The sequence below is a fragment of the Coffea eugenioides genome, chromosome 6, assembly GCF_003713205.1.
Source record: "Coffea eugenioides isolate CCC68of chromosome 6, Ceug_1.0, whole genome shotgun sequence".
NCBI lineage: Eukaryota > Viridiplantae > Streptophyta > Magnoliopsida > Gentianales > Rubiaceae > Coffea > Coffea eugenioides.
This window is the reverse complement of record NC_040040.1, coordinates 6341054-6365395: the sequence shown is the minus strand read 5'-3', so window position 1 is coordinate 6365395 and position 24342 is coordinate 6341054. Positions and strand designations below refer to the sequence as shown.

Here is a 24342-nt window from a genome sequence, read left to right as displayed (position 1 = left end):
GCTCGTCTGCATTTTTTTCCCCTTCCCTCAAAAAACGCAAAATTATATGTACACCAGCTTACAACAGTTAATAACACAGAGAGCGGGTAAGGTTATATTATCATGTGTTCTTCACAGAATAGAAACTGAGACTTGTATATTCTTGTTGCCTTGTGCTCTTGGAGTTTCAACTTCTGTACTTTTCACGGCTGCAGTTAGAATTTACCAATAATCACACTTTCATTTACCAATAATTGTTATGTTCTTGATTTTTTTTCAAAGGCAAAACTACCAATAACTTATTTTTTAATCAAATTTCTCTCTTTTTTTTTTTTTTTGTTTGCTTACACTTTACACGGTTCTATTTTGATGGTATATCCGGTCGTATTTGTGGGCCTCATTTAACTAACTGACTACCACATCAGTATCTGGTGGGTAATGACTGAAGCAGCTAAATTCTGCTTTTGGGTTTCCCCTTTCTTTTGGGCCTTCTCGGTTAGCCCTCATGACTCTACCAGTGAAGCTTGTTAAGAATCAAGAGACACAAGTTTTCTTTTCTTTTCTTTTTTTTTACAACTTGTTTACAGGTTTTCTCTAAAAACACTTCAAAATTTTTAAAATACACACCAATCCATCACCGGCACTTCCTTCCTCCCGGCCCCGCCCCTCCTCTTCCTCTCCTTCTCCATCTTTCTCCTCCTCGTCCCTCCTTCACTTCTACTCCTCTCCCTCACCTCCTTCCTCTTTCTCTTCTTCCTTTTCCTTCTTCCCCTCCTTCCTCACCCTATCCCCTCTTCTTCGCCGGAGAGACGAGAGAATTAGAGGAGAGGGGGTGGCAGAGAGAAAGGGGAGGAAGAGAGGAGGAAGAAGGGGCGTAAAGAGTAAGGATGAGAGGAAAGAGAAAAGGGAATAGAGGAGAAGAGAGAGATGGAGAAAAAATAAAATTTCTTTTCTTCAGCCTCTCAAATACAGAAATTTTGTTAACAAGTTTTACAATAAGGTACGATAAAATTTTATCGCCATTAGCATATTATATTTTGGCAGAGAAAATGTACACTAATACATAAGGAAAACAGGAAGATTGCATATCCCGTGATTTTTAAAGCAATAGACTCCTACTAACAAATTTTCTGAAAACCACATGTTGCTAGTTTATCATAAAATTCTCACGTGAATCTTTAAAATTTTAGACAAAAACAAACTATTTTAGACGTGTGTGTAACTTTTAAAGGTACAATCTATGATGCTCCTGTGGTCTAAAAGAAAAGAAAATGCACATCTTTGTTTTTGTATTTTGTCTGTAATTTTTTTTTTTGTGGCAACTATAGAAATTTTATAACCTAATCTAATCTAATATAGGGAGAGGAGGAGGGGAACTCGATGTGAGTAGAGATTCGATCGAAGATGGCCAATTAAGGCCGTCACATATTCTGACAATTTTTTAATCAGGCCAAAGGCCCATGGCTATTATTGGATTCTTAGATGAATAAATGGGTTTAGACTTTCTTAAAATTTAACCTTTTTTTTATGAGGGGACCCATACTTTGACGCTGTGGAGTCCGGAGGACAGGATTTGGCATTGGCGTGATAGAGGAGGCTTTTGATTGGAAAGTGGAAAAGCAGAAGTTGGTACTTGGTACCCTTTGTGTTACGCAATCGGAGAGGCAACCCATTTTTTTGCTGTTGGAATCTGACCGTTTGGGGCCGTTCCAATTCTTCCTTTTTTTTTTTTTGAGGAAGTCCCAATTCCAATTCACCGTTGGCGTCATATCCGGCCATAGCGTAAGACAAACTTGTACTATCATTCCATCAATCTATCCGTGTATATCTTCATTGTCATATTTCTGAATTCTGATGATGGAGTAGGGTTTGTTGCTCTTTCTTTTTCATTGTCACAATTTCCCGTGTGACCGCTGTGTGTGCGTCTTTCAATTTTTCCTGGGGAGATGGGGTTGTGAAGGTTTGGCGAGGCCGCGAGGGCACTTGGCTTCGACATCGTAGTCATTAAATTCGGATAGATAAGGAATCCGATTGAGGACGGAGGCGTCAGCGCGTCACTGATTTAAATAATGGATCACTGTTTGAATCGATGAATATTAAAATAATGATTTTAATACACATAAAATATCTAATAAAGTATCTTCCTTGAAAGGATCCGGAATTCTCCCCCTCCACCGTGTTGGTGTATTTTGAGTTGATTTTGTTTTATTTTATATTTTTGGGTTCTTTTTTGACAAGTCTCTATAGCTGTAATTAGAAAATTATAATGACTTCTTCTTTTTGCCCTAAAATTCTACATGCTATCAAATAAAAATTAGAGTAAATCTTATATATACTAACAGTATATATACTATCATCGTTAGATCTATAACATGTGTACAAAAGTTGAATTTCAACATCATGGTCATTAAATTCGGATAGATAAGGAATCCGACAAAGGACCAGGTTAGCGGATCACTAATTCAAACAATGGATCACTGTTTGAAACGATGAGTATTAAAATAATAATTATAAATATAAAATAGTAATTTTAATATATATATATATATAATATCTAATAAAGTATCTTCCTCGAGAGGAACCAGGGTAAGGAATTCTCCTCCTCCATCGTGTTGGTGTATTTTGATTTTATTTTATTTTTGAGTTTTTTTTTTTTTGGAATGTTCGGTGGTTGTGGTAGTTCGACTTTTTTTTTTTGATAAAGAGAAAAATAATATCATGAATAAACTAGTTGAAAACGTCCGACACAAGTTGACTCAAAAAACAATTCGTGCTAATGGCAGAAAATGGTTTTCAGTCACCAAAATGACTATAGCTCTTTTTGCTTGGGCTTCTTCAAAGATCATTAGCAAGGGATGGGCCGTTCATTTTTTTTTTTGCAAACGATAATAGAAAATGGGCCGTTGGTTGATTGAAACGGGAGAATTGTACGGTAGACCTCTTTATTTTAAGCCGAATTAAGATGCAGTCCAGTTAGACCTCTTTTGCCGCCTCCATTGCATTGTGTACGAGCCCTCAGCAAATTACAAGATTTAAAAAATCGGATGATAAGTCTTGAAAGGCTTTTGATACTAATTGAGTAATAATACTTAATGTCAATCAAAATAGAATTTTATCTTCTTTTTTTTTTCCAATTTTTAACTAGCAAATGCAATTTTGCCAAAACGTTATTTCTGGATATCGTTATCTACATTGACAACTTACCGCCTGAAAAAATCCAAACACTAGATAAACACGTTCAAATAAAAAAAAGCCCAAAAAAGCTATGGGGAGATTCATTCATATGAGCCTGAATATCATCCAGGAGACATGAATACATGATTATACATGTTGCTTTGGCGGAATGTCCTGCCAGTTTTTGCTTTTGTCGCCAGCTTCTTGTAGCTGTCCCCTGAGTGAAAAAAGCTCTCTTTATCATTCGTTAAACAGCTTCTTTTTCTTTTACTGAGTATTTGTTTGTTAAACAATGGGATTAGTAAACTATCAATCGCGAATCCCATAGCTTAGCTTGGACTCTTGTTTAACATGCTGTGAACCTTTAGCTTTGTCCCAGACTCCTTCCCTAATCCTTTGTGCTTTTGTCACAGTAGTCAGAAACTGTTAAATCCTGGCAATGTTTCTGGGGAAACAGGCGCCCCTCCAGGCTTCGGACAAAATGATTCCTAAACTAGGAGACCTTGCTACCTTGTTTCTTTCTAGGCCCATATGTAAGAGATTCATTAAACTCAAATCCTTTAGGGTTGTTTTTCAAAAAAAAAAGAAGAAGAAGATATCCTTTAGCATTGAAAATGCATTTAATGTCCAACCAGAATCTGCAACACGCAATAGCGCATTAAAGGAAACGATCCCTATAATCCAAGTACATATAATTACAACCCTTCTGCTCGACATATGTGTTTTCAGTTTCCAGAGATTAAGTCCCCATATAATTGTGTTCTGTCATATTATGCCATGCCATAGCAATAAGATGTGAAATCCAAGAGTTTAATGACAGAAAAGGAGGGGTGGGACTTGAGAGAGAGAGGAAAAGTATAGGTAGGTGGTACAGGTTTGGGTGTTTTGCTGTGAATTCCGGCAAAGGGGGTCTGCTTTGCCAAGGCCTTGGACATACAGTATCAATAATACACACATGGGACTGTCCAGCCTACCAAAGCAAAGCCAAAATCAAATTTATCTAAAACTTTTTAAGGTCTTCTAGTTGCAACACAATGCACTACATGAACATAAATGTTCCGCCCCAACACATCTACATCAGGACCTTGCAACTTATTGCTGTTCGGATGGCGACGGTTTCAATTGCCAAAAGTTCCTTCGCACCACTACTGTCTTAACTAAAATCTGCGTGCTGCTTCCTTGATCCTCCCTAAGGACTGCCCAAGAAACCAAAATAAGCTTTTTACCAAATTGATCAACTCAGTCTTGCTGTGCAATGGAGTTCCGGCCCTGCATCGCCGCAGCTGGTTTCCTTCTTTTCCTCCTCCTGACACCTTGCCTTTCGAGAGGTATGCAAGTAAAGCTCTTTCACAAAATTTCTGGGTTCTTCCAGATGATGCTTGATGGAAAAAAAATCGTCCTGACTTGTAAATGAAATCAATTCCAGGTATGCAAAAGAAGGAGCTCGACATCTACGAAATTGATTACAGAGGCCCAGAGACTCACTCTTACCTTCCTCCTCCCAACCGATCTAATGGCAGGCACAATATCCATCATCAAAACGTGAATGCGCATAGCAAATCCAAAGACTTCAGAGTTGTCAGATCAGAAGGAAAGGTAAGACCTAAGAAGTAATTTCTTGTACTAACAAGCTCCCAGCTAATTAGAATCTTTTGATCATTCTGCAGAAGGAGAGAATGATGTTAATAAATGCAGTTTACCTACAAAAATTAAGTCTTGACTAATGAAACCGATTTCGTTCAATTTTAGCAGGGGAAGAAGATACATGACTGAAGATGTTCGCAATCAAAGTCACGTCAGTCGTTGGAAATGAAACATAAACGAGTCAAGAATTTTCTATATGATACTGTGACCTATATATGAACGTGTTGTGTGTAAAAGTATATCAAGTGTTACCTTTGTGATCACCAACTGATACAGCAGCCTTTTGCATTCCTTTTATATACAGGTGTTACGTGTAAATGTGGATTGTGAACTTGTTATTTGAAACTTGTAACTTAGATGTAATGATTACCATATATCTTGGTTCCAAGTTCGGTCATATACAGCCTCTGCAAACAACAGCAGACGTGTTTTTTCAGTTCCAAAATTGAATTGCAAGTTGCATTCGCGAGTAAATCGAAGCAATTAGAGTCTCACAAACTTTTAGAGCACCATATACTACCTTTCTCGACAGTAACTTGATGGGAACTGTTTTTCTGAGTAAATCCCACATAGTCCACAAAGTTTTCTCAACTATGTTTTGTGCAGGACTCAGCTCTAACTTTGCTAACTTATAATGATTGATGACGCATGGTGCAGAAAGCAGCCATTCTTTTAGTTTCTGGCTGACATTCACTGACATTTACCTGTCTGGGCAAAGACGGAGGAGACTGCGACCTAGGAGCTGGATTAACAATCTCCGTGTTGTTGAATATTCATCAACCGGAGTATTATTTTAGAACCTTAAAAATCAATGTCGGACTTTCTTTATTCCGTGCGTCTTCAAAGTCAGATAAAATTGCAGTGAAAAAGGAGACAGAATTCGATGGAGCAAACTAACCATCCTGCTGCCAGAGAACACAGCTTTAAATTTAGAAAATACAAGAAACACAAGCCCTTTTGTTCAATTAGGAGAAGAACACCAGAATTAAATTATTGAACAGCCAATAACAGCAATGCAGTTAAGTATAACTAGTATAAATCAATGCAGTTAAGATCATGTACGTACGTAACCAAGCACTAACAAAGCACGATGTCATCACCTCGAGCAGGAATGAAAATATATGCGTGTGTGTGTGTAGAAGTTGATTTCTGCAATTTTATCATGATGTAGTTGAAGTTTGATGATTCCTTAGCAAATAACCTGTAAAAGGAAACTGAGCTTGATCGCTAGAATAGCCTCCGACGATCAAGTTAGAAACAGAACCCAAGTTTTGTTTTGTAAAAAAATGAGATAAGTACTCATACCCCTCTCTCTCTATGGTGTTACACTTTTCTTTTATATCTTTGCAAATAATTGGCACAGTTTGAACTATTCCTTTTTTTTTTTTTGTCAATTGTCACCGTCTAAACTTACTTGTATTCCTACTCTAACGTATTTTAGAGAGTTACCTAACAGGGTCAGAGAGAACCGATAGAAACTGAATCACTATCGAATTATACGGATATATTACACACCCATATGAATTTAAGAGAAGTCATCATATTAAGTGGCAATTTTGATGGAAAGTAAAATTTTTGAACTATAACTCTAGATGCTTTTTGAGATGTCAAAGGTCGAGATCCGGTGATGAGGTGTCACGCTGGAAGACTGCCCATCAATATCATGCTTACTGTGACAATGCTGACTCACTATGTTTCAGGTTAAATTACATACAACCCGTGACAGGTATATAGTCACCTCTGTAGTTTAATGGAATATCGAGAATGGATGGAACTGGACAAGTGAACATGACTATCAGCGTCAGTTGAAGTGCTATTTATACCCTTACCTTTCTTTTTTTTGACTATTGTTGTACCCTTACGTAAATACATCCAACATTTTCTCTAGGTCAAATGTGTTGTATATTATATTTTTCTAGGTCAAACTAAGAGGGGCAAAACTTTGTGGGTCAAAATATAAAATTGATATCATACCTTCTTCTCTACCAGTTCTTCAATATGCTTCAAAATTGCAAAAGCCAACACCATCATAACGGGAAAAGTCAATCGCCATCACTGTTAGCCAGCTTCGCCGAGACCAATCGATCCCAAAAACGACATAAAAAGCTTCAAATCCATCAAGATATGAGAAATATTTACCCAGTTTATAGAGGAAAATTCCTAACCTGAAATTTTCATCTTCCCACAATTGTTCACATTAAAGTAGAGGTGATTGGTTGACTTGTTCACTGTATCACAACAATGAAAGAGAAATTTTAAAAATATGATAATCATTCAAAACCTCACTCACATTTGACCAAATGAACTTTTTCATTAATCACTTTTAAGATATTAATTTCACATATTTATAAATTTAAGTCAGTAATTTGGTTCCAACTTATATTTCTGATCATTTTTTTTACCCTGTATCCATTATGTGACTCACATATGATCATTTTTTAACGTAAAAAAGGTTAGATACTATTTGTAATTAAACAAATGACTCGATTTATATTCATTTTTGCCTCTAAAAGAAAACTAGAATATGACTTGAATTATATTCATTTTTCTCCTAAAAAAAGTAAAATTTGACCTGGTCCGCATTCATTTTTGCGCCTAAACAAATGGAATCTAACATTTTTGTACCTAAAAAATAATCGTATGTGAATCATGTGGTAATTTCAAACTAAAAAGTAGTAAAAAACCTAGGTTAAGATCAAATTTTGTTGATTTGAATTTGTAAAAGATGTAGAATTAATATTTTAAAAGTGAAAGGTGAAAAAATTTATTTAGTGAAATATAAAGCATATTTTAAACGATTTTTCCAAAAAAAAAAAGGATTAATTTTTCCTACACTGACAGTGTATACACTGTCAACGTTAGATGAATGACAAATTTGTAAAATTTGAATTTGAAATTCAATTTTTACACATATATCATGAATTCAACGAAGATATGTATATACTGTCAGTGTATATAAGATTTGCTAAAAAAAAAAAAATTTGTATCTAAACACTCCCATTCCAGTGTGCGAAATTTTTATGGGTTTTGAGGTTCAGTGCTTCGTTCCGCCCAAATTGGACAAAACTCAGGGAGGCCCAAATGGAACGCTTGCGGGCCCGCGAGAGGAGAATCTGAAAGAGGGAAAAAGAATTTTAACAAAATTAAAAAAACAAAATAAATTCCACCGACTTTTGCTGAGTTAGTTGACCTTTTCCAATCTTTCACCACTCTCCCTATTCGTACGTTTCTCCCAATCTTTGTTGTTAAGTTTCTTTAGCTCCCAAAATACCAAATCTCCTTCCTCCTTATTTTCAGGATTTTCTGAGGAATATAGTGTAGTTCCTGGATCCCTAATAATGGCCAATTCCGAGGAATCGAGTCCTCTTTTGCCTAAGCAACAAGAGTCTAAAGTGGAAAAAGACCTCAGCCAGAATGAAGCTGTTTACCCCACCAAATCCGCCGACGGCAAGGCGCCCGATGCAGCTAAGAAATCAGCTCCTCCCATTCCGATGAGTTGGACCGCCAATGGTCTGCCACTCAGCCATGGGAGCGTCATGGGGGAGCCTATGATGGGTAGGGCCCACTGGGACTCCAGCCTCTGCGCCTGTCTGGGCAGGAATGATGACTTTTGCAGCAGCGATCTTGAAGTTTGTGAGCATTTCTTCTTAAATTTATTACCTATTTCTCTTCTTCGTCCTTTTCTTTTTGGACCAAAAAAAAAAAAAAAGAAATCCTTTGAACATTCGATTTTCGATGAGTTATTGGTTTCCTGATTTTATTTTTTTGTTTTTTTTCATTGATTGCTGATCTTAGAGCTAATATCAACTTAGACGAGTATTTAAACATCTGAATGTTGCCTTTTTTGTATCAAAAAATTAGAAAGCATTGTTGATTTTGAAGTCGGCTTCTAGGCGATCGACTTTGAAGTTAAAGTCGACTCCTAAGAAATCGAGTGGACTTCCAATGCCCTCAGATATTTTTCTTCTTTACCTTGGAAGGAGGCCATATTATTGTCCTTTTTTCAGAGGAAAAGACAAGGAAATAATATACAAGCAATATGATGCTCATTGTATGTTTGTCTCCCTCCCAAAATGACAAATTAGTTTTTAAATTTTAGGCAAAAATCACCTTGTGAGATAGGCATCGTGACCTTAATTTCAGCTTGAAGGCTAGCAGAGCAGCCAAAAGTGAGAACCAAGATAGATTGCAAAAGGGCAGATAGGCAAACTCAAAACTGATGAAGAAAGGAGGCAGAAGATTGAGATTTGCTGAAAAATTAAGGGCCAAGATGAATTTTGATGAAGAGAAGAAGAAATAAACGTTTTGGTCTTAGACAATTTAAGCCTGACTTTCATAATTGTGCAAACCTGTTAAACCCAACAATATTATTTTAATTTCCAATAGAAAAGACAATATTTGGGTGAATAACCCCTATTGCAAGGGTGGCTGCCTTTCCAGTTCAGTTGTTGGTAGTTGATTTTTTACCATGTTGTTTTTGCATTGTTTTTTGGTTTGATGTCCTCTAGTGTAGCTTTTGGTATGCTATCATTTCCTTTCTTCCCTTACCTTGTCTCTAGCACTAAAATGTAGTGACATGGAACAGGTCTGCTAGGAAGTGTGGCACCTTGTGTTCTCTATGGTAGCAATGCTGAAAGACTTGGATCAGCGCCAGGGGCTTTCGCAAATCACTGCTTGCCTTACACAGGTCTGTACCTGATTGGGAATTCCCTTTTTGGCTGGAACTGCTTAGCACCCTGGTTTTCATACTCCAGCCGTACTGCTATCCGCCGAAAGTTCAATTTGGAGGTATGCCATTGCTTGTATTTCAAGAAACTGTGTTCTTTCTTTGTCTTTTATGGAGTTTGGTCCAGTTGAACAATGATGCCTTGGTCAAAATATTAATAGGTAAATGCCTTGCAATTAAGAAAGTTTAGGGGCATTAAGAAAGTTTAGTGCTGGTTTTTGAGTGCTATGCTGACAAAACAAATGTCCTAAACAAGCTGAAATATTGGGGGCAGATGCAACGATTGACTTTTTATGTAGGTGCACTGACTTATTTAGAAGTATAGCTTCATTCATTGTCCTTGAAATTTCTCTCCCTCTTACTCCACCAACACACTTGCACGCTCAAGCATGCAGATTTAGCTTGCATGTTGTAGAAATGTTCTCAGGCATTGAGAATTGTCACAGAAGGCACAAAACATTTGGTTCACACTAGCTCATATGTTGACACTTTCACTATAGATGACCATTGAAGAGTTGAGTCTCAACTTCTCACTTAGTATTTGAACTATCCTTTGTGTATTGGTCTTGGAATCATGGGTTATAGGCGGAAGTTGTTTTGAATGACAAACCTGCTGAGTGGTTGTGTTGATATTGAACTAGCTTCAGCTTGTCACATTCACTAAGGAAAAAGGTAGCACAGCTTGAGTTCCTTGCTACCTTACCACTTGTCTATGAAGCATCTTTCTTATTATGAAGCACCTTTCTTACCATTTGTCTATACTAGTGTGTTAGAACGCGTGGACTTGCAATAACTGCATCCATAGTTCTTACAGCGTCGTCCATTGTTCACTTATGATAATGACACCAGATCCCTGATGAGTATACTTGTAGATTGGTCTGCCTATGATTGTTGCTTGAATTATCACTTTTCTGTCTGTCCAAGCGATGATTTTGTTTTTCATTGGCTATTATTTTGACCCCTTTCAAGGGGTTTTAGCTGGTTTTACTTTTAAGCGTTATCAGTGGAGAAATGTAAATTGAGTTCAAACTTGCTTTAAATTGTAAATTCCTCTATATTAAGTGTTGGGATCATTTTATAGTTGGGTTGTGAGGTCTTTGCATAAATATTGGGTCATTTGATGTCAATAGGGAAGCTGTGAAGCGCTTGCCAGATCATGTGGGTGCTGTGGAAGCTTTGTGGAGGATGAGGCGCAACGTGAGCAGTGTGAAACAGCCTGTGACTTCGCAACCCATGTCTTCTGCCATGCATGCGCCCTTTGTCAGGAAGGTCGTGAGGTTCGTCGCAGGCTTCATCACCCTGGATTCAATGCCCATCCAGTCTTGGTCATGATTCCACCAGGAGAGCAGATTATGGGCCGAGGAGCCTGAATATGATGCCTGAATAACTTGCAAAATTTGAATGTCAGTTTATTTTGTCTGTTTGATATGTATAAATAAATAAACATCTATGAAAACTTTAAAGACTTGTAAGTTTGTATTGGCCAAGTCTATGTACTTTTCGAGTGAATGATCCTAGGAGTATTATTTACAACTTGCATAGCCCAAATCCCTTGCTATTGAGCTATCGGTGTCGAATAATATGGACTTAATTTTGAGGAACCATTTTTTGGTTAGAGAAAGCAAATTTTCTCCTACCAATCTTTGTAACAGAAAAAACGAATAAACTTCCGGCTAAATGTGGGCTTGCAGCCACTCTGAACTAGAAGAACACGCCCTCGAGCAAATGCAAAATGAAGGTGAAGATTGGTCACGCAAAAACTCAAAAAAAATTAAACAAAAAAGGCTTAGAAACGTTGGAAATGCCTAGCAGGATTAGTAACAAGTACAGCGCCTGAAATGAAAGTAGTTATATTGTAGAATTCTAGATCGTGGTAGGTCAAATTAGCAATGCATCCAGATTAGGAATGCAAATTTTATTCTAATCAAGTCAAATTTTAACTTAGTTTTATAAAGTTTGAACTCGAGTTTGATGAGTTCAAAATATAAAACTTGAATTTCAACTTTAAAAGATAAAAAAAAAAATATTTTACTTTTAAAAAATAAATAAAATAATAATTTTCTTAATAAATAATAAAATATTAACAAAAAATTATATATATTTATATTTATACTATTAAAATAAAAAATAAAATTATTTAATCAAACCGACTCGTGAGTTAATGAGCTAAATATCTTTAAATTGAATTCCAACTCAAACTTCTCAAGTTTGAGTTGATTAGTTTGGTTCGATTCATTTGCAACCCTATTTCAGACCCCTATTGAGTTTTAAACATTTTTTTAGCATCAAATACTCGTGAAGTCGGACAGAGTCAACCAAAAAACGCAATGATTCAAAAACTAGGAAATCAAAGCAGCAAACATATTTTAAACAAAAAACAGTTCTCTTTCATAACAGGGGGAAAAATTTCCAATTTTCAAGTTCTATCTAGTTTTATAATAAGTAAAAGAACAAAAATGTCGGCACAAGGTGCAGGCATCCGTCAACATTGCTAATCAATGAGATTTGGATGCAGCAGCTCAACATCATCAAGACCAGTACAATCCTAGACTTCAAAATGTCTATTCTCCTGGTGCTGAAACACCTTGCTTCAGTCTCTCCTTCTTCATCTTCTTCTTGGAAACTGGCTTCTTTTTCTTTGGAGGAAGGGTTTTCTGTGCATACATGTAAAGAAAGTAATTCCCAACAAGGAATGCCAATATTAGCCCACCAACGAGAAGTAAGACAATCAATCCCGGATTGAATCCTTTGGCTTCAGTTTCCACCCCCATGTTTCTCTGTCAGTCCATCAGATATAATATGTAAACTGATTATTCACAATGAACAAAGTCTTGATATGCCCAGAGGGGGGGGGGGGGGGGGGAAGGAACACTGCACAAGTGCTCTAGACAAAAGTGACGCTGCAAAAGTCACTCCTAAACCACATTTCCACAATTTCTGAGATCATGCCATCACACATTTTCAGAAGTTCTTGACAAACAAAAGCTTGAATCAATCTCCAAAGGCAAGACACCAAACACACAAGGGATTGACAACCATAAACCATACAGTGCTCTCATCCAAAGCAAAATCAGTGCTCTTAGCCAGCTCCTATTCACATAAAATCTCGTTTTTTCTTTTCCAAGACTCAGTTGATAAAATGCATAACTTAAATTTCTTCTCTGAACCTCCTATTGTCAAAAACAGATGAAAATAGGAGCACGAGGCAGCTGCCATTAAATAGTCTGGAAATGCTAGTCTAGGTCTCTACACTCTGCAACTTAACATCCAAAATCTAAATGATATACAGAAATTTTCTAAACTTATTTCGAAAAAGAAATTGAGAATAAATTCTCTGAAAGTAATCTCAACATCTTAAGCATCTACATAATCTTCCTAACTTTTTCTCAAGTCCATTTAATCAAATTCACATGAATTATAGCATCTGCAAAAGTTCACGGAATCAAATGTGGATTTCTATGGTAGTCCACAAATTAATTGTTCATATGTTCCCTTCGATCAGCCAGTAACATTTTTATATAGCCAATTTTAATATTTCACCTCTGGATTGGAAAATCTTCAAAAAATATATAAAAAAGAAGAAGCTATTCTGCATCATCGCCACACACCAACAAAATTTTCAGGACCAGATGAATTTAAGTTACCACGAAATACAAGAAGTAAGAAGATTAAACGATTTCCAACAAAATAAGGACAGAGTGAGCAAATTCTTAATCAAACAAGTCCATCTCTAATTCTAGAGCACATAGAAACAAGAGAGGGAAAAAAGAGAATCACATGAACAAACAAAAATCACTCGGATTACTGAGTTATAACCACAGATCAGAACGAGAAATAGTTAAAATTGCTTGCAATCAAATTGGATCTCATGAATTCAAAAAATCCAGATTGAGAAACACAAATTCATAGATCTGTGAAAAAAAGTACCGAATCAAAGGAGGGAGGCACGCGATCTCCGAAGTCTTGTTCGTAATCCATGGTGTAAAATTGAAAATTGATGAGAAATGAGAGGATCCTTAGGGGCAACGAGACAGAAGGGCTTTTGTTCAAGTTCGAGAAGAAGACGACACTAGTGGTGTCGCAGACAAAATAAGAGCTGATCTCCGTGGTCGAATATTCATTTTCGGTCCTCGAGTTTTTTCTATGTTTACGATTAGTCTTACTGTAGAATTGGACTTACACCTTCAGTCCCTGAATAGTAGAGGTGGCAAGATGGGTGATTTGGGCGGGTTTGGGTTGGGTAAAATGGGTAATGGGTATAAGTGAGTCAACCCATTTATATCTATTTAATTAGATGGGTATAAATGGGTAAGTCAAAAAATGAGTTGGGTAACCCAATTATCCATTTATAACCCATTTATTCTAAATTTTTACAAGCTCATATAAATTCATTTTTAAACTAAATTATCAATTTATACCATTTTACACCCATCATTAATTTTAAATATTTACTTATTATGCCAAATAAGTCTAATTATCAATTTTTTTTCCATCCGCATGCCATGTCGCAAAATTACATATTATTTAATAATTGAACAATGAGAATCTAAAATTTTGGACTAAATAATATGAAAGTTAACAAAAAAATTTAATCCAAAACTTTGAACCCCTAGTATTTGTGATTTTTATTTTTTGGACACACTTTCAATAATATTACTTACTTGTTTTCGATGAAAGTTGAAGTGGACATATAATGTAAGTGGTGCAAGTTTCTAACCTGATCCCCGAAATTCAAAGGAAAAACAGTCCGCAATGATCTATGCTAGACTAGCAACAAACATGCAATCCAACTCCAAATGCAAATAATTTTGAACAGGGCAGGGAGGATTTGATTGGAACATAGGAAGAGATTATGAGTAGGAAGTTTTAAATTCAATACCTTTTCTTTATAAAAAAAAAGAAAAAAATTAAATAATTTTTGACAGCCTTTTTTTTTTCCCCATGGTTAAGAAGCTTTTTTTTTTTTGTCAAAGTTAAGAAGCATTTGGTTAAGTAGAAAAGACGAAATGAAGGGAAGGAAATGGGTGATTTGACGGGGTTAATTGTCGGTCAAAGAAAAAGTCTGGAAGTTGGGGTTGGGTGAGGTGGTGCCAGCTCTTTTTCACCCCGAGAAATACAAAAGGTTTGGGAATGTAAGTTAAATGGGTTAAATGGGTTAGATGGGTTACCCAATTATACCCATTTAATAAATGGGTATAATTGGGTAACCCATTTATATCCATATATAAAAATTTAATATACCCATATTCAATTATTAATGGGCGGGTATGGGTAAAATTAGTTAAATGGTTTTATTTGACACCTCTACTGAATAGTGAATACCTCGGAATGCCAGATTTTTTTTTTTTTTTTAATATATCAACCTACAGACTTTTTTATTTTTGCTTTTTCAGTTGGAGTTAAGGTACAAATGACTTTTCCTTTTTAACATTTTCGGTTGGAGTTAGGGCTCAAGTACATAGGAATTTTTTTTTTAAAAAAAAAGTTTGGGTGAATTTGGCTTCAGTCACTCTCACGAGTCAGGTCAGGACATGCTTCCAATTATAAGCCACTTACAGAGGTTCTTATCAATCGTCCATCAAAATAGCCTTGATATCGACAGCGAAATTCGAATACATGACCTTTTGTAAGAAAATAACACGTTCTTATCAACTAAACCAAGTACATATGATCTAGCCTAAGTTTCTGCAACTTATGAGTACCATTGTATACACTACATGTTAATCATTTGGGGGGCGGGGAGGGGAGTGCATAAAAGTTTGGGTGGACTTAATTCGTGTCACCATGGTGGACTATATGTGACTCGTGATTGTAATTTATATCATATACGCTATATTGAAAAAAGTAAATGCATTAGAGATTTTCTTTATTTGTTTGCTATGTGGGTTGATCGTTGCTTCCCTTGAAACGCCTTTTTTTTGCCCCTTGAGAAGAAGTGTGTCATTTTGCTTTACGGTGTTCTCTGAAGATATTACGCTCTCAAGTTTTGGAGTTCATAAATTTCAATGGATTTGGACATATAAATATAGTAATCTTTTGAGATTACTCCAATTTGATCCCAAACACCCTGTTTCTCGTATTATGTCTAAAAAATAAAAGAAAAGAAAAACTCTTATAATTTTCATATATTGATTCATAGCTCTTACCAGGTATCTCTTTTTGAAAAATATTTTTTTAATGTCAGTTAAAATCTACCCAAGAATAGCTTTTGTTAATTCTGGTCAATTAGTTTTTTATTTTTTCAAAATTTACATCAATCGTAATAATGGCCCCTTATAATTCTAATCCCCCTAGCCAAGACTGCCTATAACACAACCCAATTTTAGGTTTTCAATTATTCACATATGAAATTTGAGTCGTCACCTAAAAAAAATCTATATTTATATAAATTGCAAAAGTGGATTTTAGAATGGTCGCCTAAGTTTTTAGCCTTAAGACTTTCTCAAAGATAAACAGGGCCAAATATGAAATTTTTTTTTTGGGGTAAAGGCCGAATTTGAACTGCACTCGTTCTGACATTTAGGTTGGCCATAATTCTTATTTCGTTTGGATTCAACCAGGCACCAAAACCATCGTAGAGGGTTGAGTTCTAGTTGTGATACATGAAATGAAGAATCACAAAACGGGCTTATTTACAAGGACCCGTTCAGCAAAGAATGTGGACAGCTTAGAGCAATGGCGCAATGGGCTTGTGAGTGCCACACACATCTTTGAGGATGGAAACAAAAATTAAGGTAAAAAAAAAAATGAACTTATCCCGTTGATGTGATTCGGAACACATGTAAAATCGAATTGGCATCTCCGCACTTTCAAAGAACTAACTAGCAAAATTTAAGCATGTACATCTTGTAAGTTTCAATTTTTATAACGTACTTGTAAAGTGATTTTTTTTTATCAGACGGTAATAGCTAATCTATTTTACTCGATTCCTATCCCTATTTTAGTCTACATTAGGACAGAGAGATCCAACGAAATTTAGAAAAATCGATGAAAATTGAATCACCGTTGGATTAGAAGTATGTATTACGCACCATATGAATTTAAAGAAGATGGAAGGCAAGGTCAAAAAATGAACTTATCCCGTTGATGTGATTCGGAACACTTGTAAAATCGATTTGACATCTCCTCACTTTCAAAGAACTAACTAGTAAAATTTAAGTTGGCTTGTCCAGGGTTCGAGTCCCGCTGTTAACCTGTTCGGTGTGGAGTGGGGCCTCCTCTCCCGGGCCGCAGAGGATTAGTCGGGTCCCGTAAGGATGGACCCGGACACCCTGTGTCGACAAAAAAAAAAAAAAAAAACTAGTAAAATTTAAGCAAGTACATCTTGTAAGTTTCAATTTTTATAATGTACTTGAAAAGTGATTTTTTTTTTTTTATTAAACAACAACAAGAGGTAGTCTAACTTACTCTACTCCTAACCTGAGTGAGAGGTTGAACGGGACTTTGAAAAATCGATGAAAACTAAATTACCATAGAATAAAAAGTATGTACTACGCACCATATGTATGAATTTAAAGAAGCCACGTTGATGGAAGGTAAGGTAGATGGAAGGCAAGGTAATTGAAACGGTGAAACGGAGAATAAAGATGGATATATGTCCAAATGAAGGTGCATGTGAAGCGAATAAAAGATTCCGGGAATTGATTCGGTTGGTGTACATTCTACGTGGAACTTTGCGTAGCTGTCTGCATGCATGCGTATGTGAATTCCATATATGTATATAGTATATATATTAGAGAGTGAACCAGCCAAAAATTCTGAGGCCTCTTTTGTTGTTAAATCATATACCAATAATCCAAAAGAAAGAAAGAAAGAAAGAAGAGGGATCACGAGATTCATGACTTAATTTTTTGCTCTTGCTCACCCCCAATGCTTCATTATTAGAGAGCTACTGCTATTAACATTACGGTCTACATACAATCAAATACTACCATACCATACCATTCGCCTTTTACATAAGTCACTATACTTTACCGGACGTCCACTCAAAACACTTTGCTTCTCTGCTTTTGACTTTTAAGCTTTGCCCGAGACAGCAACTTCCCACCTCGCTCTCTTTCTCTCTTCTAGTCTATAGTCTCTACACAGGAAGGAATAAAGAGGGATCCCGATCATCCAATACCAAGAAAACGACTTCCACAATTTTGCTTGCCCCCGGCCACCTACCAGCAGCAGCCACCCCATCCCCCACCCACCCTTCCCTAACTACTATAATTGAAGCGGAGAAAACACTCAGCTGATGAGACAAACCAACGGAATTCCTCCCAAAGGGCCCAAACCTGCTAATTCAGAGTGTTGGCATGCCCCATTACGCACCTAGCAGCATATGAATTAATTTACGGCAAACAAATCAACATATAGATAGAGTTATTTTTCTTTTTTTTTTCCCGAAAGAAAAAAGAAAAATGAAGAAGAAGAAGAAGAGATAAGTGAAATAATAATAATAATAATAATAACAACAACAACAACAAAGATGACCGCCAAGGAACCACCACCACCATTAATGATTAAACGAGGTTGATTCCATCACCGTTAAAGCTGTGATCCGACGAGGAGGTAGAGATGGTGAGCAATCCATTCAAATCAGAAACGCTGTCCTGCAAGTTCAGCAGAAGGTGAGATGTGCTGAAACTCAAGGCTGGCTTTGCTCTGGGGACTAATGGGACCTCCGCCTCGCCCACCAGCATTTGGGCCACACCCCTCATTGCAGGTCTGGCCATTGGGTCCGGGTGAGAGCAAGCTAACCCCACCAATAGCACCCTCCTCATCTCCGCCTCCTCAAACTCTCCGCAAATCCTCGAATCAGCCGCCGTCAACAGCCTCCCTTCTTTGTGCAAACTCCACACCCATTCCACCAAATTGCTCCCCACCCCAACTTTCCCCACCCCACTTGCTTCTTTCTCGATGGGCCTCCTCCCACTGGCCACCTCCAGCACCACCGCTCCGTAGCTAAAAACATCCGTTTTATCAGAAGCCCTCCCGGTTAACAAATACTCGGGAGCCAAGTAACCCATCGTTCCCGCAGCCACCGTAGCATCGGGAGATTTGTCATGCTCAACCTGCCTCGCCAGCCCAAAATCTCCTAATCTAGCATTGAACCCTTCGTCTAACATTATGTTACTGCTCTTAATGTCCCTGTGAATCACCTGATTTTCGCATTCTTGATGCAAATAGGCCAAGGCAGAAGCAACGCCTAACAAAATCTTCAGCCTGTGAGCCCACGGCAAAACCATCCTCGACTCGAATAATGCCTTGTCAAGACTCCCATTGGGCATCAAGTCGTAGACCAACAAAATCTCACCCTTCTCATGGCACCAACCTTGTAGCCTGACGAGATTTCTATGCCTAAGGGTTCCGATTATCGACAATTCAGACAAAAACTCTGTCTTCCCCTGCCCACTATGGCTACATCTCTTCACCGCAACAATGTCGCCGCTATCCGGCAGTATACCCTTATACACCGTCCCGAACGCGCCGTGCCCAATAACCCGCGTAGAATCAAATCCTTTGGTCGCAAGCTTGAGCTCCTTATAGCTAAATTCCTTGGGCATCTTGATGATATCTTTAGCCAATGTCTCGGAATTTTTTACGTGCTTGAATTTTTTGGAGTAAACCCATATCAGAAGCAATGCACATAATGCCAGAAAGAAAGCACCAGCCGTGACCACCCCAACAACGGCCCCTGGGCCTTGTTTACACAATTGGTTGTGACACTTGCTGCTGCTCTTCTCGTGCAAGGCTGTACTGCTACTGGCGTTGTTAGACTGCGATGGAGCTAAGGCAGGGGACGTTGAGTTGACGTTGTTCCCGGGCGGCGGCGGTGGCGGCGGTGATGACATTGCTGACGGGGAGTTAGACTTGGAATTTACGTCGAATGATGAACTGAAACTCCACCATTCAATGCTATGAGTCTCAGTGCTCCCCTGAGTCGACCCACTAAACCCGACGAACATGACATCATTCACGTACTCGTTAAGATTAAGGGTGGTTGATAGCAGCGGCTCTTTCGGTTTGAGATTGGAGTAGGATACAAATACATTCAGTATCCGGGTTGACCCGGAGTAGTCGATCCACGAGTTAACCAAGTCACCGCTCTTGAGATCCACGCCGACGGCATCCAAGTCGCTTGCTTCAGCTGACACCATGGAATTCAGATCCAAACCCACGTGGTTCCCATTGATGTCCTTGAACTCAACGTCCATCAGAGTGTCGAATTCGACGGCGACGACGCCGGCTTGGGCACCCTCTGAGTCCATGATCCCCAAGTATCCTCCGGCGTCGCCCAGCGCAACGTCGTCCGGCGTGATGATAAACGCTAGACCGCCACCAATGGAGGACGGATTCAAATTAGTAACCGAGAATGAGAAGAATGTAGAGAAGCTCACTGGATTCTGAGACCCAGGCTGGAGGAACCTGACGGGTTTCGAAAACAAGACTTTCCCGGCGCCGGAGTTGGGGACAGTCAGGTCGCCAGTTAGCCTCACGCTCCCGTTGAGCATGTGGGCATCCCCGATTAGCTTCAGGCTGGATATGGCTAACGTGCTGAAATCAAATTGAGCGGCGGAGACGCTGACGGGAGAGTGGAGAAGCACCACACAGTTGATGAGGAGTGTCAGTACAATGGTGCCGGGAAAATCGCCGCGAAGTGACGTCATTTGCTAGATATTTTTAGGACAACATAGTCGTAAGAGTATGTTGATACTCGGGGCGGGCGGGCGGGCGTGTTTGTTTAGCAGCGAAAAGACAGGAGTTTGCGGCAGGAGAGACGAATCACGAGATTTTAGTGAAGGATAGATAGGAACAGGAGCGAGGAAACGGAAAAGGGGAAAATGGTGATTGGGAATTTAATTAATTAATTAAGAATAAAAAGAGAGGAGGAATTAGGAATGCATGGGAATGGAAACAAACAACGAATAGTGATGGGAGGAAGGAAAGAAGGGGTGGGCATGAAGGTGGGAATCCAAGGACGAGCAGGGATTGAACTTGGAACTTGGAAGAAGACAGGTGGCTAAGAATGGACGCCACGTGTTCCTCCCTCTAACGGTAAAAAGGATGATAAAGAAACCTTTTATTTCCCATCGTCTTGCTGGAAGAACTTTCCCACTGACTTGAAGACTCGGGGTCCCACATTTGTGTGTGTTTTTTTAGTTAGTGCTGAGATGGGAATGGAATAATAAGAATTATGATTTTACAGTTTGGCAATTTACTGTGGGCGTGCTGCCTGCCAAAGCAAAGAGTACAAATACAAACCATTCTTCTTCTGGGGATATTGGCTGGTGGAATTCAACGTTGATGTGTTTTATTGACTTCAGCGGAAAAACTCTTTCACCGCCGACTCTTTCTAAATTCTACTAATATTAAGATCACTGCTTCAGCTACAAGTACAACCGAATTCCACGTCTATATATTGAGGAATAAAAAATGTCATAAAATAAAGTGAGAGATAATCCACTTATTTTCACGTCTGTGTCGATACAGCTGTCAGTGTGACGTGGTGTGACTCAAGATACGAGTGGCATATGTGTCATGGTCTACTCTTTTTTTTTTTTTTTTCTACTTCTCTCATTTGTCCGTCATCTAGCAATACTCGAAGTGTGCATAACTATTGCTAGACTTGTACAATGGATAAGTGTGCATTGCTATTGGTACAATTGGGTGCTCCTAAAGTATGATAGCGTAGAAATAAAGTAGATGGTGCTAATTATGCAAACAAATATATATAAATATATATAAATTAATTTTTCCTACACTGACAGTGTATACAGTATCAATGTTGGATGAATGACAACTATGTAAAATTTGAATTTAAACTTTAATTTTTGCACATATATCATGAATTCAACGATGATAATGTATACACCGTCAGTGTATGAAAGATTTACTCAATGTTATATAAGTGTGCATTAGTGCATTATGGACCAGAACTTTGCACGATGGATCCCGAAACTCGAAAGTTTGCGTAAAAGCTGAAAGGTCTGGCTCAAATACAAAACTTGTGGTAGTAAATTTATTTTTTTACTCTACCGGGTACAAACTGTGGCTATTCTTTATGAAAGACGATTACTCCATAGCATTTGGGTAAAGGGCCCATTTCACAAAACCTTAAGAATAGATGCTTATTTCTTGGGGGAAAATGGAAACAAAGAAGAAAGGAAAACCCAAATTACAAATTGAGGTACGGTTAATTTTTTATAAGTTAAGAACTTAAATATTGACAGAAGAATTATAGGCGATTCAAATGGTAAGTTTCAAAACCTTTTCACCCTTTTAGGCGCTTTGGCCGTCCAAAGGAAATTTGGTTGATCCAATTCATTCAGCATTTTTTCCTTTTGGGGTTACTACCTCGAAAATACCAAAGCGGGAAAGAGAAGTTGAGGATTGACTGGAACACAGATTAGAGGCCTGACTTAATCAACGAGATAGTTGCACGTGAAGGGTAGTAAATCGAACCAGCCAATCATGCGTTAACTTTATCAGTAATGTAACTCTACACATTTATAACCAAAAAATGGGAAAAAAAATGGCCCTTGATCCAACGATAGGAATGAAGAAAAGCAGCAGACAAAGATGCCAAAGAGGTAAAGAGTAAAAAGAATAAAATAAAAATCACATGTAGAAAGTGCATATAAGACAATGAAAATGTGGCGTGTGTGTGCCTAGAGGATACCTTGGCCAGTCGGCCTTTACATACAACTCACTTCAATATAGCTTGTTTACCTGAGGTCAACGGAAGTCTGGTCCACCATTATATTCTGACCGATAATTGACATGGTTAATGTGACAATCAATCACCCTATTGTTCAATTCTATCATTGACACATGCGTCATGTCTTATCGTACGAGATCAGACTACAAATAGATTTCATCATTTCTTTTCCTAACTCCTCTAATATGAGTATTAGTTCCTTATCTCCTAGAGAGGTATGCTTTCTAACCAATTCGACACAACTTCTAATAGCTATTGACTTAAGCATCGGAGTGATCTCGAGAGGCATGGACCCGAACACTTTTTATTTTGTAGGTGACCTCGTCTTGTGTTTGATTTCAACTCGATTGCCCAGACCTCGCATGCACAGTGTGCATTGTGAATGCCCATAAAACTTAAAAGGTTATATTACTACAAGTTTTTCATTTTCAACCAGTTATAACAAATGTGTGATATTTATGATTTTTTTTTTCCTTTGGGTTCTTTCTTTTCTATTTTGTGTCATTTGGAGGCAAGGGGGACATCACTCAACCATGGGATAATTATCAACAGGGTCAGGGTGTCACAAGAGTTGAACTATCGATCTCATTATTAATGACTTTTGGACCATACATCCAAGCCTCTTCTATTATCCACGTACAACCTAAATAGCATGCACCTATATTGTTAAACTTGGACAAGATAGTAATTTGGCTAAACTATTGGATTGGGAGTTAATTGATCGGATCAATCCGATCATTTTCAAAACTTCGCTGATGTCAGCATCATGTCATAATTATTTTATATTTTGTAAGTTCCAGGATATTGAAATTATATTCTTAGTTATATTTGGCCAACCATATAAAACGTTACAAAAATATTAGGCTTGCAATCAAATAGACACAAAAAATTATATATAAAAAAGTGAACTCATGCTTAAAATTTGGCTGATTTTTGACAGTTTTAACTGATTTTTTATCAAAATGATTTCACACTACTAATTAATTCAGGAAGAAAACTGGTTCACGATCGGACTTACAGATCTTGTACAAGTCTAACAACATTGGCATGCACGTGAAAGCTGAATACATTTCGACTCCCTTGTTAAAAATTGACACAAAGGCTGGAATGCGAAAACTAAAATGTGAAAATCGTCAACGTATGGCGTCCAGAACAAGAATATTCATATTTGGAGCAATTGACCAAAATATACTAGTTGTTGAGAGTTTGGAGAAAAAAGGGAAGGAAGCGGGGGGGGGGGGGGTTGTTGCAAACCTTTTGCTTGCAATTGATTGTTTCGTGAACTTGAAGAGTGGGACTTAGATGGCAATTTTGCACCAGCAAGTTGAAGCTGAACTGGAATATGATGAATTGTTGGTTACGAAAGCTACACTTTTCCACAGCAGCTAATGATAATTCCCCAATATATGACATTATGCATTAGCTGTTGTACATTGGCTCTCAAGTCCACCAATTTTGGTGGACGTACTAACTGGCCTGATATATATATATATACACACACACACATACACGTACAGTCATCTCAATTACTACGATTCCAAAAGTCATTCATTCCTGGTGATCCATCCCGATATGGCAGTTGTTACGGGTGGATCAGAGCCGAAGGGCAAAGAATGTGTGCGATACCCCATTGAAGAACCGGATTAGCCAAGCCAATCGTTAAAGATCTTTTCAAGTCCTTTTCTGGCATCGTCAATCCAACAAATTTACCATATCTGATCGGACATGGTTTTAATGACCAATTTTTAAAGGATTTACTTATAACTGGTCAGTAGTGAATGAACTTTGAGAAATAGTGCACATTGTAAGGTTACATAAATTTTTTTCTCCACATCCATGATTCAAATTTAGACAGACATTTCACGTTGATTGAATTCACCAAATTTCCTTGTTTTTCTATTACTGGTATTTATTGGCCAAAACTTGACTTGATCCGGTTTTCAAAAATCTAATGATCCCAAATTGTGTCACACTATTCAGTGAGATGATGTGGTATAATTTGGACCATTAAATCTTTGAAAATCGGATTTATCCAAGTGTGAGCTGTATCTACTAAACAATGTGAACAAAGATTGCTGAGAATGTTTTTTTCAACAAAATTGATTGCGAGAAT

At 37.8% G+C, this 24342-nt stretch overlaps 4 protein-coding genes across 5 annotated transcripts; 2 read left to right on the top strand and 2 right to left on the bottom strand.

Moving 5' to 3' along the window:
• The first annotated feature begins 4173 nt into the window (after nt 1-4173).
• Nucleotides 4174-5194, top strand: LOC113774387. 2 transcript variants are annotated; one of them, XM_027318931.1, is made up of 3 exons: nt 4174-4481; nt 4580-4749; nt 4903-5194. In XM_027318931.1, exons 1-3 carry the CDS (start codon nt 4409-4411, stop codon nt 4924-4926), a joined length of 267 nt encoding a protein of 88 aa, XP_027174732.1. In that variant the 5' UTR covers nt 4174-4408; the 3' UTR covers nt 4927-5194. The 2 variants fall into 2 exon arrangements, with proteins under 2 accessions (XP_027174732.1, XP_027174733.1); XM_027318932.1 differs by having other exon boundaries at nt 4188-4481; nt 4906-5194.
• A 2791-nt stretch (nt 5195-7985) lies between these two features.
• On the top strand, nt 7986-11062 carry LOC113774386 (cell number regulator 8). Its single transcript, XM_027318930.1, has 3 exons — nt 7986-8430; nt 9383-9585; nt 10654-11062. The coding sequence occupies exons 1-3, from the start codon at nt 8136-8138 to the stop codon at nt 10891-10893; spliced, it is 738 nt and encodes a 245-aa protein (XP_027174731.1). The 5' UTR covers nt 7986-8135; the 3' UTR covers nt 10894-11062.
• Nucleotides 11063-11887: 825 nt separating this feature from the next.
• On the bottom strand, nt 11888-13595 carry LOC113774957 (DNA-binding protein S1FA-like). The gene is made up of 2 exons (XM_027319627.1): nt 13451-13595; nt 11888-12300 (listed from the first exon to the last, which is right to left on the bottom strand). The coding sequence occupies exons 1-2, from the start codon at nt 13499-13501 to the stop codon at nt 12085-12087; spliced, it is 267 nt and encodes an 88-aa protein (XP_027175428.1). The 5' UTR covers nt 13502-13595; the 3' UTR covers nt 11888-12084.
• A 4354-nt stretch (nt 13596-17949) lies between these two features.
• On the bottom strand, nt 17950-20466 carry LOC113775247 (L-type lectin-domain containing receptor kinase VIII.1). The gene has a single exon (XM_027320036.1). The coding sequence runs from the start codon at nt 20176-20178 to the stop codon at nt 18031-18033; it is 2148 nt and encodes a 715-aa protein (XP_027175837.1). The 5' UTR covers nt 20179-20466; the 3' UTR covers nt 17950-18030.
• Between the last annotated feature and the right edge of the window lie 3876 nt (nt 20467-24342).